Here is a 17,793-nt window from a genome sequence, read left to right on the forward strand (position 1 = left end):
CAGGCAGGATAAACCCAAGGAGAAACACGCCAAGACACACAGTAATCAAGCTGACAAAAATTAGGGCTTCCCTGGTGGTGCAGTGGGTTGGGAGTCCGCCTGCTGATGCAGGGGACACGGGTTCGTGCCCCGGTCCGGGAGGATCTCACATGCCGTGGAGCGGCTGGGCCCGTGAGCCATGGCCGCTGAGCCTGCACATTCGGAGCCTGTGCTCCGCAGTGGGAGAGGCCACAACAGTGAGAGGCCCACGTACCACAAAAAAAAAAAAAAAAAAAAAAATTGACAAAAATTAAAGACAAAGGAACATTACTGAAAACAACAAGGGAAAAACGACCAATAACATACAAAGGAACTCCCATGAGGTTAACAGCTCATTTCTCAGTAGAAACTCTACAAGCCAGAAGGGAGTGGCACGATATATTTAAAGTGATGAAAGGGAAGAACCTACAACCAAGATTACTCTACCTGGCAAGGAGCTCATTCAGATTCAATGGAGAAATCAAAAGCTTTACATACAAGCAAAAGCTAAGAGAATTCAGCACCACCAAACCAGCTCTACAACAAATTCGAAGGAAACTTCTCTAAGTGGGAAACACAAAAGAAAACGACCTACAAAAACAAACCCATAACAATTAAGAAAATGGTAACAGGAACATACATATCGATAATTACCTTGACTGTGAATGGATTAAATGCTCCAACCAAAAGACACAGGATCGCTGAATGGATACAAAAACAAGACCCATATATGTGCTGTCTACAAGAGACCCACTTCAGACCTAGGAACACATACAGACTGAAAGTGAGGGGATGGAAAAAGATATTCCATGCAAATGGAAATCAAACGAAAGCTGGAGTAGCAATACTCATATCAGATAAAATAGACTTTAAAATAAAGAATGTTAGAAGAGACAAGGATGCTACATAATGATCAAGGGATCAATCCAATAAGAAGATATAACAATTGTAAATATATATGCACCCAAAATAAGAGCATCTCAATACATAAGGCAACTGCTAACAGCTATAAAAGAGGAAATCGACAGTAACACAATAATAGTGGGGGACTTTAACACCTCACTTACACCAGTGGACAGATCATCCAGACAGAAAATGAATAAGGAAACACAAGCTTTAAATGACACAATAGACCAGATAGATTTAATTGATATTTATAGGACATTCCACCCAAAAACAGCAGATTACACTTTCTTCTCCAGTGCACATGGAACATTCTCCAGGATAGATCATATCTTGGGTCACAAATCAAGCCTTGGTAAATTTAAGAAAACTGAAATCATAACAAGCATCTTTTCCGACCACAATGCTATGAGATTAGAAATCAATTACAGTGAAAAAAACATAAAAACACAAAAGACATGGAGGCTAAACAATACGTTACTAAATAACCAAGAGATCATTGAAGAAATCAAAGAGAAAATCAAAAAATACCTAGAGACAAATGACAACGAAAACACGACAATCCAAAACCTACAGGAGGACGTCCCTGGTGGTGCAGTGGTTAAGTATCCGCCTGCCAATGCAGGCAACATGGGTTAGAGCCCTGGCCCGGGAAGATCCCACATGCCGCGGAGCAACTAAGCCCATGCACCACAACTACTGAGCCTGTGCTCTAGAGCCCACGAGCCACAACTACTGAGCCCACGTACCACAACTACTGAAGCCCATGTGTCTAGAGCCCATGCTCTGCAACAAGCCACCGCAATGAGAAGCTTGCGCACCACAACAAAGAGTAGCCCCCGCTCGCCGCAACTAGAGAAAGCCCGCACGCAGCAACAAAGACCCAACCCAAAGACCCAATTTTTAATTTAAAAATTTTTAATTTTTAAAAATTAATTTTTCAACAACCCAAAAACCTATGGGATGCAGCAAAAGCAATTCTAAGAGGGAAGTGTAGAGCAATACAAGCCTACCCCCAAGAAACAAGAAAAATCTCAAATAAACAATCTAACCTTACACCTAAAGGAACTGGAGAAAGAAAAACAAACAAAACCCAAAGTTCGTAGAGGGAACGAAATCATAATGATCAGAACAGAAATAAATGAAATAGAAACAAAGAAAACAATAGCAAAGATCAGTCAAACTAAACGCTGGTTCTTTGAGAAGATAAACAAAATTGACAAACCATTAGCCAGGCTCATCAAGAAAAAGAGGGAGAGGACTCAAATTAATTAAAAATGAAAAAGGAGAAGTTACAACAGACACCACAGAAATACAAAGCATTCTAAGAGACTACTACAAGCAACTCTATGGCAATAAAATGGACAACCTGGAAAAAATGGACAAATTCTTAGAAAGGTATAACCTTCCAAGACTGAACCAGGAAGAAATAGAACATATGAACAGACCGATCACAAGTAATGAAATTTAAAGTGTGATTAAAAATCTTCCAACAAACAGAAGTCCAGGACCAGACGGCTTCACAGGTGAATTCTATCAAACATTTAGAGAAGAGCTAACACCCATCCTTCTCAAAATCTTCCAGAAAATTGCAGAGGAAGGAACACTCCCAAACTCATTCTATGAGGCCACCATCACCCTGATACCAAAACCAGACGAAGATACTACAAAAAAAGAAAATTACAGACCAATAGCACTGATGAATATAGATGCAAAAATCCTCAACAAAACACTAGCAAACAGAATCCAACAACACATTAAAAGGATCATACACCATGATCAAGTGGGATTTATCCCAGGGATGCAAGGATTCTTCAATATATGCAAATCAATCAATGTGATACACCATATTAACAAATGAAGAATAAAAACCATATGATCATCTCAACAGACGCAGAAAAAGCTTTTGACAAAATTCAACACCCATTTATGATAAAAACTCCAGAAAGTGGGCACAGAGCGAACCTACCTCAACGTAATAAAGACCATATACACCAAACCCACAGCAAACATCATTCTCAAAGGTGAAAAACTGAAAGCATTTCCTCTAAGATCAGGAACAAGACAAGGTTGTCCACTCTCACCACTATTATTCAACATAGTTTTGGAAGTCCTAGCCACGGCAATCAGAGAAGAAAAAGAAATAAAACGAATACAAATTGGAAAGGAAGAAGTAAAAGTGTCACTGTTTGCAGACGACATGATACTATATATAGAGAATCCTAAAGATGCCACCAGAAAACTACTACAGCTAATCACTGAATTTGGTAAAGCTGCAGGATACAAAATTAAAGCACAGAAATCTCTTGCATTCCTATACACTAACAACAAAAGATCAGAAAGAGAAATTAAGGAAACAATCCCATTCACCACTCAAACAAAAAGAATAAAATACCGAGGAATAAACCTACCTAAGGAAGTAGAAGACCTGTACTCAGAAATCTATAAGACACTGATGACAGAAATCAAAGATGACACAAACAGATGGAGAGATAGACCATGTTCTTGGATTGGAAGAATCAATATTGTGAAAATGACTCTACTACCCAAAGCAATCTACAGATTCAATGCAATCCCTATCAAATTACCACTGGCATTTTTTTACAGAACTAGAACAAAAAACCTTAAAATCTGTATGGAGACACAAAAGACCCCGAATAGCCAAAGCAGTCTTGAGGTAAAAAAACTGAGCTGGAGGAATCACACTCCCTGACTTCAGACTGTACTACAAAGTTACAGTAATCAAGACAATATGGTACTGGCACAAAACCAGAAACATAGATCAATGGAACAGAATAGAAAGCCCAGAGATAAACCCACGCACCTATGGTTAACTAATCTATGACAAAGAAGGCAAGCATACACAACGGAGAAAAGACAGTCTCTTCATAAGTGGTGCTAGGAAAACTAGACAGCTACACGTAAAAGGATGAAATTAGAATACTCCCTAACACCATACACAAAAATAAACTCAAAATGGATTAGAGATCCGAATGTAAGACCAGACACTATAAAACTCTTAGAGGAAAACATAAGAACACTCTTTGACATAAATCACAGCAAGATCTTTTTTGATCCACCTCCTACAGTAATGGAAATAAAAACAAAAATAAACAAATGAGACCTATTAAAAGCTTTTGCAAAGCAAAGGAAACTACAAGACGAAAAGACAACCCTCAGAATGGGAGAAAATATTTGCAAACGAATCAACAAAGGATTTATCTCCAAAATATATAAACAGCTCAAGCAGCTCAATATTAAAAAAACAAACAACCCAATCAAAAAATGGGCAGAAGACCTAAATAGACATTTCTCCAAAGAAGACATACAGCCGGCCAAGAAGCGCATGAAAAGCTGCTCAACATCACTAATTATTAGAGAAATGCAAATCAAAACTACAATGAGGTATCACCTCACACCAGTTAGAATGGGCATCAACAGAAAATCTACAAACAACAAATGCTGGAGAGGGTGTGGAGAAAAGGGAACCCTCTTGCACTGTTGGTGGGAATGTAAATTGATACAGCCACTATGGAGAACAGTACAGAGGTTCCTTAAAAAACTAAAAATAGAATTACCATATGACCCAGCAATCCCACTACTGGGCATATACCCAGAGAAAACCATAATTCAAAAAGACACATACACCCCAATGTTCACTGCAGCGCTATTTACAATAGCCAGGTCATGGAAGCAACCTAAATGCCCATTGACAGACAAACGGATAAAGAAGATGTGGTACATATATACAATGGAATATTACTCAGCCATATAGAGGAATGAAATTGGGTCATTTGCAGAAACGTGGATGGATCTAGAGACTGTCATACAGAGTCAAGTAAGTCAGAAAGACAAATATCATATATTAACGCATATATGTGGAACCTAGAAAAATGGTACAGATGGACCAGTTTGCAGGGCAGAAACAGAGACACAGATGTAGAGAACAAACGTACGGACACCAAGGGGGAAAAGTGGCAGGGGGTGGTGGTGGTGGTGGTGGTGGAATGAATTGGGAGATTGGGATTGACATATATACACTAATACGTATAAAATAGATAATAATAACCTGCTGTATAAAAAATAAATAAAATTTAAAAAAAAGAAATTAATTTCCCAAATCCTAGCAGTCTCAAAGAGAGCAAAGTAGCAAGTTGGTACCAGGAAACGAGAGGAAATCCCAAGAATCAAATGTGTCAAAGGTTTGAAGAAAAATACACGAGTCAAGTTTATCAGAACTGCAGATGGCATGAAACAGAGGATTAGCAAAATAGGGTGGAAGCCAAAATCCAAAGAGATCTCCAATTCTAATGAGGTGTAATAAAAGCAAGCTAAGATGCCACTAAATGCATATAAAAGCAAATAGAAAGTTCACTGTCAGTAAGCAGTGTATTGTGGCGAAACAAGAAGCAAATGTTTTGCAATGAAATAAACAAGAGGCTGGAGCAGGAAAAATACAAGTGAGCCTGGAGCATCTTACAGGAACAGAAACAAAGTGCTCAAAATACAAAAGGATGGGGGCATGTCAAAGGGACATATTAGCCACCAACCTGAAAGCGCTCTCAGTGGCCAAAGCTGAAACAATCTGAGTAACACAATAATGTAATATTGGATTATAACCCACAGTATAAATATATATGAATCCATACTGATACAAATGAATGAATAAACAAATGTGGGGGAAGGAACAAACTTTCCTTATAGAAGAATCGCAAATAATATATACAGATACTTCCCATTCCAGGAAGTGGAGCTTAATCCCACCCTATCTTGAGTGAGGGCTGGACTTGGTGAAACACTTCTAAATAAGAAAGTATGCAAAGTGAAAATCACACTTACGGTAGAGACACCTGGCAAACACAACCTTAAACCAAGTGATCAAGGTTAACATCACCAGTGGTTAAGTCATGTTGGTAACCCCTGACACAATGTGATGAGACAGGAACTTCAACTCTGCAGTATGCTTCCCCAAACCCACAACCCCAGTCTATTCATGCGAAAAACATCAGACAAACTCAAGGTATTATCCAAACAGCTATTAGCCAGTCTTTGACAAAAAAGAAGAAAACCACACCCAAGGGAAATCGAACCAAGTGTTCTATCATATGGAAACATTTTATTGGGAATTGGGCCAGGAAATTACCCAAGAAAACCATCTTGAAAACTTGATCTTCATTATCTAATGAATGTATATCAGCCTAATGGGAAAAAAGTTACAAACCCAACTGTAAACCCAATGAAGTTCATTTCCTAACTGGATGAACCTAATCCATGCATTCTCATCAGGAGTGACATCATCCTCAAGGAAATGAAAACCGGTTAGTGGAACACATCCTACTCTTTTTACATATAAAGCACAGGTATATGTACATTATGTAAAGAAGTATACAATATATTGGTGGTATTAAAATTCATGGGAAATTCATAGGAAAAAAATGTCTTAAACGTTTCCTTTCAGAGAGGGAGAAGGGACAATAAAAGGTTAAGAAACATGACCCAAGTCATTGACTACCTGGGTACAGAAACTTGACAATGTTAAGTTTTTGAATGCATTATCACCCAAAAATTCAGAGTGCATAATAAGCTCTGCTAATGGGAAACTGATCACATCTTGACAGTATTTATAATTTCTGTACAATCAAAAACATGTATTTGTCTTGTGAACTGATTTTTTAAATTCATTAAATATTAACTGTATACTTTCTTCATGCTTCTGAAAAGAATTTAGGGCAGCTTTCAACATTAAAGTATAAAGAAAAAGACATTTTAGAAGGCAATTTAAAAAGGGAGAGAAATCAAAACTTATTTAGAAGAAATTTAATTTCACTAAGTCCTAATTTAGGAGCTTCCTGAAAAGTAGAGCAGAAAGATAACATGAGTTACACAGTCCTCATGTGAAAAATAAAAAAAGTAATATGCTAGTTCAGCTGGAGAGTCCTGCCCTTTCCTAACACTAATTCTAATTCAATTACATTTTTTAAGGGTGCTGCAAACTAGGGAATACGAAGTAACAGAATGGACACTATGTTTCTGCAGAATATAAATTTCATTCAAAGAACTTCTTATACTTGAAAAACCAGTAATGTAATACCAGGAAGTTAAAAGTCTGCAGAAGCTGTGTTTTTCCAGTGATGTAATCTGATTCAATAAGTTTCACCCTTCTAGTCGATGCAAGAACAGAAAATGAAATTTATGGGAGATTTCTCAAACATCAATTGTTTCAAGCTTGACTTGAGCAGGAAACAAGACTGCAGTCAATTGAAAAAATTAAGGTACTGAAGTACAAATAAAATGTTGTATACTTTAAAATAATTATTAACAGAGAAGTTAGTTAGCAAAATAAACCTTCTAGTAAAAAACTTATGGAGTCTGCTCTTTATTTCACTCACTCAGAGAGCTAGCCTACTTCCACATTCCAGAAAGCAAAACTAAATTTTCTCAAAGTAGATAGGAGTTACTGCCATATAACAGATAAGTGCCGTGGAATTTAGAAAACAGAGAGGACAGTGCTATAGCACATCAACAACAGAAACATGTTTCCACAGTTCCTCTCAAAAGGCCATAAATGGGTGTGGTTATATTCCTAAAACTAAAATCATCATTGGCCTGATAGCTAAGCCCAAAAAATCTGAACAGGGTATACTGAAATTTTTCTTTTTAGGGAAAACTACTGGTAGATGACTATGAATCCTGCAAATTTTTGCACAATTCAGTTCTTCTGGAGGACAGTTTTGTTAATTTCATCAGTGTTTTTACTGCTTGGAATCATTACTGAACCACAAATGGGGGAGTCCAGGGAATCCTCAAGCTGCATGACAGAAATAAGAGCGGCTCCTGTGCATCAGAGAGACAGTTTTTTTGCCAATAACATAGGATGCTTCACCAGAGGTATAACTGTAACTTTCTACTGACTTATCCAGGGGATATCATTTCTCAATAATAGCTGGCCAGAAACTTCAAATAACAATCACTTTCTTCGACCTTTCCTAGCTAAACTTTTTGAAAATTTATTTATTTATTTATTTTAAACTTCTTCGCAATTGCTTTTATTTATTTTTTTCCTTGGCCACGCTGAGCGGCTCAAGGGATCTTAGTTTAGATCCCCGACGAGGGATTGAACCCGGGCCACGGCTGTGAAAGCGCCGAGTCCTAACCACTGGACCACCAGGGAACTCCCCTTGAAAAAATAATTTAGATTCACTTCTTTAGCTCCTTTGCACTCTGGCTTCTACCTTATGTTTCACTGAATGTTTTCACAAAAGTCCCTAATAATCTCTTTAATACCAAATCCAATAGGTTCTTTACTGGACTCCTCTAAAGCGTATGAAACTGCTAACCATGTATTCCTTAGCTATGACGGCACACCATTCTTCTCTCACTTCCTCTACCCAACCCCCATAATCATCTGTTCCTTTTCCCCCTGCTTCTTATCAAAATTTCCAAAGGTTTGTCCTCAGGACTCTATCCCTTCATTCAATATCCTCTTTGTGGGTGACAATTCAACCTATTTCTTCAACTACTATTTATAATGAAGCTTCCCAAAGACTGAGAATGTAGGTAAAACTCAATGCAATGTTTAATTGTGTTTCAGCTACTCAATAAATGATAGCCTAGCCCAGAATTCCACAAAGATATACAGCTGCCCTTCAGTATCTGCAGGGGATTGGTTCCAGGAGTCCCCCCACGCATACCAAAATCTACAGATGCTCAAGTCCCTTCCATAAAATAGTGCAGTACAGGGAACACAGTTGGCCCTCTATATCCACAGATGGGAAACCCAAAGATATGGAAGGCTGACCGTACTCAATATCCAACTGTATAGTGAATCTATGCTCACTTGACAGTTGCCTCAAAGTAAACAGGACCAGAACAGAACAAAGTCCCTTCCGTAAATGTGTTATCTGTCCTGTATTCTCTATATCCATGGTATTACCATGACTTCACTTTTCAAACCAGTAACCTGTGAATTCTCCTATACTCTCCTCCCTTAGCCCCCATCTCTACAAGTTCTATAGAGTCTACCACCTTGATTACATCTGTACTTTACTCTCAGTGAGACTGCCATTTCCTTAGTTCAATACATTTTCATTATTTGTCTGGATTACAAAAGAAACCTAAATGATCTGCCTCTTGTTTGATCCACCATCAATTCTTCCTCCAAAATGCTGCCAAAGGCCAAAGCAAAAACCAGACTCTAAAAGCACAAATGACTCCTCTACCTTTGACCGATAAAATTAAAATTTTTGGCCTCACCACACAAGGCTCTCCATGACCTGGCTTCAGCATCATCTCTTGCCATTCCCCCTCACCTGCTCTTCCTAAAATGCTTCCTGGTGTTTGGCATTACCTGCCTTTATGGAAGCTCTTCCATCTATCTGCCCTGAACACCTACCCTTCATACCTTTGCCTGGTTCTTAAACCTGAATGCGCATCAGACTCACCAAAGGAACTTGGGGAAAAAAAAAAAAAAAAAGCAAAGCAGATGGTGAGATACCACTGATAAAATTCAGATTCGTTCTAAAAAACACTCCACCAGTAAGTCTGATAAAAAGCCAGATTTGGGGGACTTCCCAAATGGTCCCTGGTGGTCTTCCTGGTGGACTTCCCTGGTGGTCCAGGGGGTAAGACTCTGCACTCCCAATGCAGGGGGCCGGGGTTCGATCCCTGGTGGGGGAACTAGATCCCACATGCATGCCGCCGCTGAGTTCGCAGGCCACAACTAAGACCCAGCACAGGCAAAATAAATAAATAAGTAAATATTTCGGGGGCGGGGGTGGGGGGAGCCAGATTTGAGAACTACCTCTGAGCATCATCATGCCTGGGGGCTTGTCTGACTCATTCCCTCCCTTCCAGTCTGTCTTTGATGACTTTTTTCTCTATCCCCTCAGGACTCTGTACATGGTTTCTATCACTGCATTTACCATGTTAGGCTGAGCTGTTTACTTATCTGTCTCCCACCTACAAGCTCCATCCTCAGCAATTCTGAGTCTGTTAGGAGGCAAGGATCCGTTCCGTATTTTTTACTTTTCAGTGCTTGGCACATATTAAGTGCCTGAAAAAAAAGTCTTAAATGTTTATTTAACAAATAACTACCAACACTTCCCTGGTGGCACACTGGTTAAGACTCCGCGCTGCCAATGCAGGGGGCCCAGGTTTGATCCCTGGTCTGGGAACTAGATCCCACATGCATGCTGCAACTAAGAGTTCGCATGCCACAACTAAGGAGCCTGCCTGCCGCAACTAAGACCCAATGCAACCAAATAAACAATTTAAAAAATTAAAAATTTTAAATTAAAAAAACAACAACAAATAATTACCTGGGGTAATGGCCTACAGAGAAGTGATCCTCTCAGTCGAGATTCCTGGGTTTATTTGAGAATGGGTGAGGATCTGCATTCATATATACCTAGACTCTGGCCCCCAAAAGAACATTTCTGAAAAAGCAAAAGAAAACGAAACAAAACTGAGGAAGTGTTTTTTTTTTGTTTGTTTTGCTTTGTTTTTGCGGTATGCGGGCCTCACCGCTGTGGCCTCTCCCGCCGCGGAGCACAGGCTCCGGACGCGCAGGCCCAGCGGCCGTGGCTCACGGGCCCAGCCGCTCCGCGGCACGTGGGATCTTCCCGGACCGGCGCACGAACCCGCGTCTTCTGCATCGGCAGGCGGGCTCCCAACCACTGCGCCACCAGGGAAGCCCAGGAAGTGGTTTTTAGACTCGCTCTCTCACCTGGGTTTCACATCAATCCTTATCAAGTAGAACCAAATATTACCATTTGATGACAGAGCTCAAGCTCCCAGAGATGAGACAACGTGCCTGTGGGTCTACAAGGAACGAAGAAACAGTGCAACTGCCATTCTGACTCCACAGGGGGAGTGGCTCCACGGGAGACCTCGTTCCCATGCTGGGGACAGCCAGGCACTTTGTCAGAAAGTCCCCCAATTAGCAGGTGAGTTCAGCCCTAGGATCGTCAGTAGCTAACATCTCTGCCGCTTTAACTGACCAGCCGTGGGTTCTTCTTCCTTCGAGCCTCGTGCCCGGTTCCTTCTGGGCCACCCGGGTCTAGGCACATCGTCGCTCCTGGAAGGTGAGGAGGATGGCAAAGGCCCCTCTGGCTGGCTGTCAGCGCTCCATCGCCTTCAGGTGGGGCAGGGAGGGCTCAGGTGGCCACTCGAGAGGGGCACACTCTCCAAAGGCACGAACCCCAGCAGGAGGAAGCAGGGGGCGCCGAGCGGACAGAGACCTTCTGTAGCGAGACACCCCACTCACTCCCACCGAAACTACGCAGCGCCCAGACTCGGAAGAGCTCACACGGGACGGCAGTGCAGACGACGCGAAGGGAGAGAACCAGAGGGCGGCCCACCGGACGCCGCGGGGATGCTCCCGCCTCGGGCGCCGCAACTCTCCTGAGGGACGCGGCCGCGCTCGCGCCGCCCCTCCCCCACCCGCCCAGGCCTCACGCGCTGCGACGGTTACGCCGCGCGCGCTCCCACGCTCACCGGGACTGCAGCCGCGAGTCCGCCGCTCTCCTCAACCGTCTCGGCCTCCTCCCGGCCGCTAACCCCCTTCCGCCTCCATGCCTCGACTCCACAGTCGGCTGAGAACGGAAGTGCGGACGCGCGCTACGGCGCCTCCTTCCGCAACCGACCACCCAACCCGAGGAAGCCCCGAGCACAGGCCCCGCCCCCTGCGCGGCGTCGGCCGTCGGAAGGCCCCGCCCCGGCCGCCGCTTTCTTGTTTTGGAGCCCCGAGGGGCGGGGCGTGGGAAGAGACACGCCCGGGCTCCGCCGGGAGGCCGGGAAGCCCGGTGTGGCGTCACTTCCGGGCTCCCGCGGCCGGCCAATCAGGAGCGTCCGTGAGGGGCGGGGGGGGCGTGGGGAAAGCTTGAGGCCGAGGTTTCACCGCGGCCTTGCCCCGGATTTCTCCGGGTAGTGGCCGTTTGCCGACGCGCCCACCCCGGGCGACCTGGACGCCTACCCTGCTGTCTTTTCCGTCCAGTCCTTTTTCTTCTCTTTTCGACGCCTTAGGAGTTTCAGCAGGGGTGTTACGGGTTGCGAAGGAATTTTTTTTCTCTTTAGATTTCCTTTAAAGACCTAAAATATAATATGTAATCAACACGTAATTTGGGGGAAATATATACTTTGTATCATAGAAAAGGGATACATTAAGTATTGGAAAAAGAAAAAACAGTACAGAATATAACAGTAAAACCCCCTGGGAAGCCTACCCATTTTTTTTTTTAACGCTTACTACTGACTTCGACGACGAGGCGTCACCACTAGCTTATACTCTAATAGAGGAGACAGAAAAACGAAATAATTACTAGTTCTGATCAAGGCTCTAAAGGAAAGAAGAGGCTGAGATAGGCCCGATCCAGACAGGTCAGCCAGCGACGATCTTACCGAACAGAACCCTAACGGAAGAAAGAGAAGGGGCGAGCCAGGGAAGAAGGGGGCAGGGTCCTGGTGAAGAACATTCCAGAAAGGGGGCGTGGCTTATCGGAAAGCCCCGATGCCCGTTATGGAAATTTAACAATACCGAGCGCGAGGCGAAGACCGTTATTCTCGTTTCTAGATTTTTCCCTGCCTGGTGGGCTGTGTTGGCCAAATTCAAATACAGTGTTTAAATAAAGTTACAAAACTGTGTGGAACTATATTGCACTATAAATTGTGTAGGTATCTTTTTTTTTTTTTTTTTTTTGCTGTACGTGGGCCTCTCATTGTTGTGGCCTCTCCCATTGCGGAGCACAGGCTCCGGACGCACAGGCTCAGCGACCATGGCTCACAGGCCCAGCCGCTCCACGGCATATGGGATCTTCCCGGACCGGGAGACGAACCCGTGTCCCCTGCATCAGCAGGTGGACTCTCAACCACTGGGCCACCAGGGAAGCCCTGTGTAGGTATCCTTTTTAAAATAATATTAATGCTTTTGAAAACTAGGGATCTGGCTGGCTCTTGGGAAAAAAAAACCACTTTTTTTGAAGAGAAGATGGAAAAAAAATCACTGGAATCTCTGTTTTCCTGAGATAACCACTTTAATGTGTATCCTTGAAGAATGTATTACATACGTTTTTATTAAAGTAGCCATGAAGGGATATTTATAAAATGCCGAGGACCAGCCCCAGCTGAACAGGATTCACCCAAAGGGGAAGACGGAGTCGGCGTGGACAGAACTCAAGACACCTCAGAGGATGCAAGGATCTGACAAATTTATTTTCAAGATTCCAAAAGCTTTTATACTATAAAGTGATCTCATTTTCAAATTCAACATCCTCATTCCCACGCCAAAAATTCCCCCACATAGGTCACAAAACAAAGGTAATTTACATCAGCAGATTGATTAAAACAGGTTAGGTAGTTTTCCCATCGCCCAGAGTCTCTTTCATCTCCTGTGGTTAGGTACATGTTGGTCACATCTACGTCAGGAACACAGTCTGCGGTTTCATCGTCTTCCTTAGAAAATTAGATGTTCTTGTACCTGTATGTTCTTGTTCAATCAGCCAACTATTCAAAGCACAAACTCAAGCACATTATTCTTTTAACAATTATAAATATTTACAGACTATTTTCTTCTACCTTTATGATCAAAACAAGGCACTAAATTATACAAAAAACAATTCTACTTATAAAAGGCTACCAAGTAGCCTACTCTATCTAATTTGCTATGTACCCACTGTAGCATAAAACCTTCCCACCACCATACCCAAAAATTTCCTAACCTACCTCTACCTCCCCAAGAAGGCCATAACTCATTCAACTTGTTTTCTAAAGTAGGCTTTTGCCACATAAATGCTTCTATTGTATTTCCTTAAACCTAACGCCTCAACCTGGGAATAAAAATTTCAGGCATAATCATTAAGGGAGCCGGAGTAATCACAATCCCGCTTAATTTTATAGGTAGGGGTCTTTCTCTAAACCCTCCATCGGAGCTGGAAACATTTCCTAACACCAATAGCAATCCCATTAAAATCACCTTAGGCAAAGGCAGGGGAAGACAAGGGGAGCCACACAGAGGAAAGCTTTGCTTCCACACAGAGAAAAGCTGTGGTTCACGGAGGAAATGGGAAACAAAGCCCTGCTGCGGCGGAAGAGCAGTTGCCATTGGCCAGGTCTCTGGTCTGCTACCTGGGTTCCCATCTGAGCTGGGCGTGGGAAGCGAAGCAGCCATGGGGACAAGAGACCTCTCTCAAAAGGGGTGAGGGTTCAGGCTCCTGCAAAGTTGGGGGGGTGAGGGTCTATGCCCCACCTCTGTTGGCCCCCAAGTTCTCTCCTGATGGCCCCTCTGCGACTGTGCCTGTCTTAGGTTGTTCCTTCCCTGAGGAATCTTACCCGTCTCTGGCTAACCAGCCATCCTCCGGGGCCAAGCAGGGAGATGTGAGGTGTGCGAGTGAGCGAGGTGCAGCGCCCCCAGAGAAGGTCAGTTCTCTGTCACCTTGGTAGCCTATGCCCCCGTGGCCTCCACGCCCAGCACCTGCCCTGGGATTCCCTCGCCAACTGGCGGGGCCCCGGCTCTGATCACATGTCTTCGGGAACCCAGGTTTCTCCTCCAGAGAGGGCCCAGCTTACAGCACTGGGCAAGAGAGACCAATTACACGGCACCAGCCACCAGGAGGCCTCAACCTCAGTGTGGGCAGGAAAGCCCAGGCACCAGCCCTGGGCAAGGAGATTGTGAGAAGAGAGCGCCTCTTGGCAAAAGGGCAAGAGGGGCCGTTGCAGGACAGAGGAAGGAAGAACTTTCATCAGCAGGAAGTCCCAGGGAGGAAGGGCTTTCTCTGCCCAGGGATACCAGGCTCTTGGCTCAAGGCAACTCCATGTATGGGGCATGATATAAAGATATGCCCCCTGGCCACAGTAAAAAAGGGAGCTGCTCTTCATGGAACAACAGGGTAGGGGGAATGTAAAAAACCCTGTGTTCAGGAAGCTTTGCAAACGAGAACTTTGCTTTTCCATATTTATACCTGACAGCACCATCTTTGCTGACACTAAGGGTCTCGTCCGTGCTGAGACTCAAAGGCACTTCCTATGTGGCTCCCGGCAATAAAACGCTAATCTACTCACCACGGTGTAAGAAACGGAATATTACCGTGAATCCTAAACGGAGGGGCTCCTCCATTTTACAGGGTAGCTTGGGCTAGGGACACAAAGAAATGTTTTAACTTCTTATAAAATCAGAAAACAAGTGGAACATTAGGTTGAAGAAAATCTTTTAATATTTACCATTTATTTGTCTTTATACCAATACAGTCATAAAATATAAATGTTGATATTTTTAAGGAGGAAAGTGCCCCTGAAGGCAAAAAGTACCTAGGGCCACTGAAGTCATAATTTCATCCTGCTTCTGAGCCCGCTGTGGCTCTTTCCTTATAATATTACCACGTTTATTACCTTATAATATTACCACGTATTACAAATGGTAATATTGTCTTTAATCTGTAAATAATGAAGCTTAGCGTGTTTTTGAACTTTATCAAATTAGACTGAATGCGTTTTTCCGTGAATTGCTTTTTACACTCAGAGATTCATTGATCCAAGGTATGCTCAGGAGTTGTAGAGCCCAAAGTTTACACAACTTGAGGGGTGTCTTTAATATTTATTTGAAATGAATAGCACAAATTACAAATCTTTAAAACGGACAAACCCCACAAATATTAAAAATTCAGAAAAAAATATTTAAGCTGCAAACACAACTCTATAAAAGTTACATATTTGGGCTTCATACACTTTTATCTCAGCAATGAGGTTGAAGATCATTTTCTATACAAGGAACACAAACGTAATTCAGTCTTTTTTCTAGTAAGATTGATGAAATTTTATTGCGTTTATGAAAGTTTCAAATTAATATTTCATTTTATAATATGCAAATTTTAGGATTGTCAAGTTAAAAAAAATTTGTATCAAGCCTTTTTTCACAGATAAGCTGTAAGAATTCAGGACACATAAAGTTTCTGGTGTAATGACTGAACCTAAATACTTGGAATTGATAACACATTACTACTAGGTTGTCATAGATTTTTCTCATTTTTAGCTACAGATTGTGAGTTTTAGATGTCAGTATGTCAAAATTTCAGTACTTTTTCCAGTTTGATCATTTGACTCATTACTCATCATTATTTGGATTACCAACAATCCAAGAACATGTTACACATTATTTCTATTTGAAATGGATCTGTTCTTAATGAATTACTAAAATATTTGTTATATTATAATTTCTATTTATTTCATCATCATTAACCTTCACTGTAGCCTCTTATTCCATGATTTTGTCAACTTTATATAATTTATATACAATTATACACAGTAAGTACACATTTTAGGTGTATAGTTGAGGGATTTTAACAACTCCGTAATTTCATGTAACCATCTCTAATCAGGATATAAAACATTTTCTTCCTGCCAGAAAAGTGCCCTTGGGACACCTGGCAGAAAATCTTCTCCCCATTCACCCAATGGAAACATTGATTTGACTTCTATCAACATATCTATCATCATAGATTCATTTAGACTATTCTAGAACTCTATCAATGGAATTATACACTATGTATTCTTTTGACCATCTGCTTTTGTTCAACATGAAGTGTATGAGGTTCACAGATGTTATTGTATGTATCAGCAATTCATTTTTATTGCAGAGAAGGGTATCATTCAATGAATACACCACAATTTGGTTTTTTTCTTTTAGTCATCCACTGATGAATATTGGGTGGTTTCAAGTTTTCCACTGTTAATGGATAAAGCTGATATGAACATTACTGTACAAGTCTTTTAATGGTCATACGTTTTCAGTTAACATGGACAAATATGCAGGAGTGGAATTGCTGGATTACAGGGTAGGTGTGTCTTTAACATTACAAGAATTTACAATCCATTTCCCAAAGTGATTTTACCGTCTTAAATTACCATAAGCAAAAGTATAAGACTTCCATTTGCTCCACAACCTTGTCAATACTATCCCTATTGTAAGTCTTTTAAATTTCAGTCATCCCAATGGGTTAAAACTGTGCCTCATTTGCATTTTCCTAATAACTAATGATGTAGAACATCTTTTCATGTGCAGATTGAGAATTAGTGTATCTTCTTTGTGAATTGACTGAGCTTTCAGGCACAGCACAGAGGATTTTTAGGGCAGTGAAAGTACTCTGATATTAAAGGACTGATACATGTCATTATACATTTGTCCAAACTCATCGAATGTACATATCAAAGAGTGAACCCTAATGAAAACTATGGACTCTGGGTGATAATGACGTGTCACCGTAGGTTCATCAGTTGTAACAAACGTACTACACTGGTAGGGAATGTTGATAATGGGGGATGCTATGCATATGGGGGGGGAAGCAGTGGGTATTTCAGAAATCTCTGTACTTTCCTCTGAATTTTGCTGTGAACCTAAAACTACTCTGAAAAACTAAAGTCCTTTTAACCTTATGGTCAAACGGCTCAGACGTTTGAATAGAGATGGCAGGTAGCCTGGAGTTTGGGGGAGAATCTGACCTATAACTACACATTTGGGAGCCATCAGCACATAGATGTTATTTCGAGGCATCGGGAGAACGTGAAGAGCCCAAAAAGTCTCGAGGAACATGAGCATTTAGAAGTTGGAGGCAGTGGGGGGAGTGTAGCAGAAAGTGGTAATTGATTCTACATGTATAGAATCAAAGATAGCTAATACCATGGCTTGTTTGTATGGTGATAGCGATGCAGAATAGGTGAGACTGACAATTTAGAAGGATCAGCAAAGGACCAAAATCTCTGAGATAATGTGAAGGGACAGACTGCAGGGCTCAGGTGTAGGGACTCAGCCTGTAGTAGGATGGATGAATACAGATGGAGGTAGGATTGACTGGTTGGTGCAGGGAAGAGGGATTTGATGGGGGATGG

General features: G+C 42.0%; 2 protein-coding genes across 6 annotated transcripts in view; both read right to left on the reverse strand.

Annotated features, from left to right (window-relative positions):
- The window catches only part of SETX (senataxin), an 82,360-nt gene extending 70,280 nt beyond the window's left edge, over positions 1-12,080 (reverse strand). For 4 of the 5 annotated variants that reach the window (XM_019920211.3, XM_019920210.3, XM_019920208.3 and 1 more), the window contains exons 1-2: positions 11,416-11,884; positions 10,239-10,355 (exon numbers count right to left, since the gene is read on the reverse strand). The gene's annotated coding sequence lies outside the window, so the exon portion shown is untranslated. The other variant, XM_073806734.1, reaches the window with a different exon arrangement.
- Positions 12,081-13,107: 1,027 nt separating this feature from the next.
- The window catches only part of TTF1 (transcription termination factor 1), a 34,228-nt gene continuing 29,542 nt past the window's right edge, over positions 13,108-17,793 (reverse strand). The window contains exon 11 of the mRNA XM_019920257.3: positions 13,108-15,046. Within this exon, the coding sequence (XP_019775816.1) occupies positions 15,030-15,046 (17 nt within the window). The 3' untranslated portion in view covers positions 13,108-15,029. The remainder of the gene's footprint in view (positions 15,047-17,793) is intronic.

Source organism: Tursiops truncatus, chromosome 6, assembly GCF_011762595.2.
Source record: "Tursiops truncatus isolate mTurTru1 chromosome 6, mTurTru1.mat.Y, whole genome shotgun sequence".
Classification (NCBI taxonomy): domain Eukaryota; kingdom Metazoa; phylum Chordata; class Mammalia; order Artiodactyla; family Delphinidae; genus Tursiops; species Tursiops truncatus.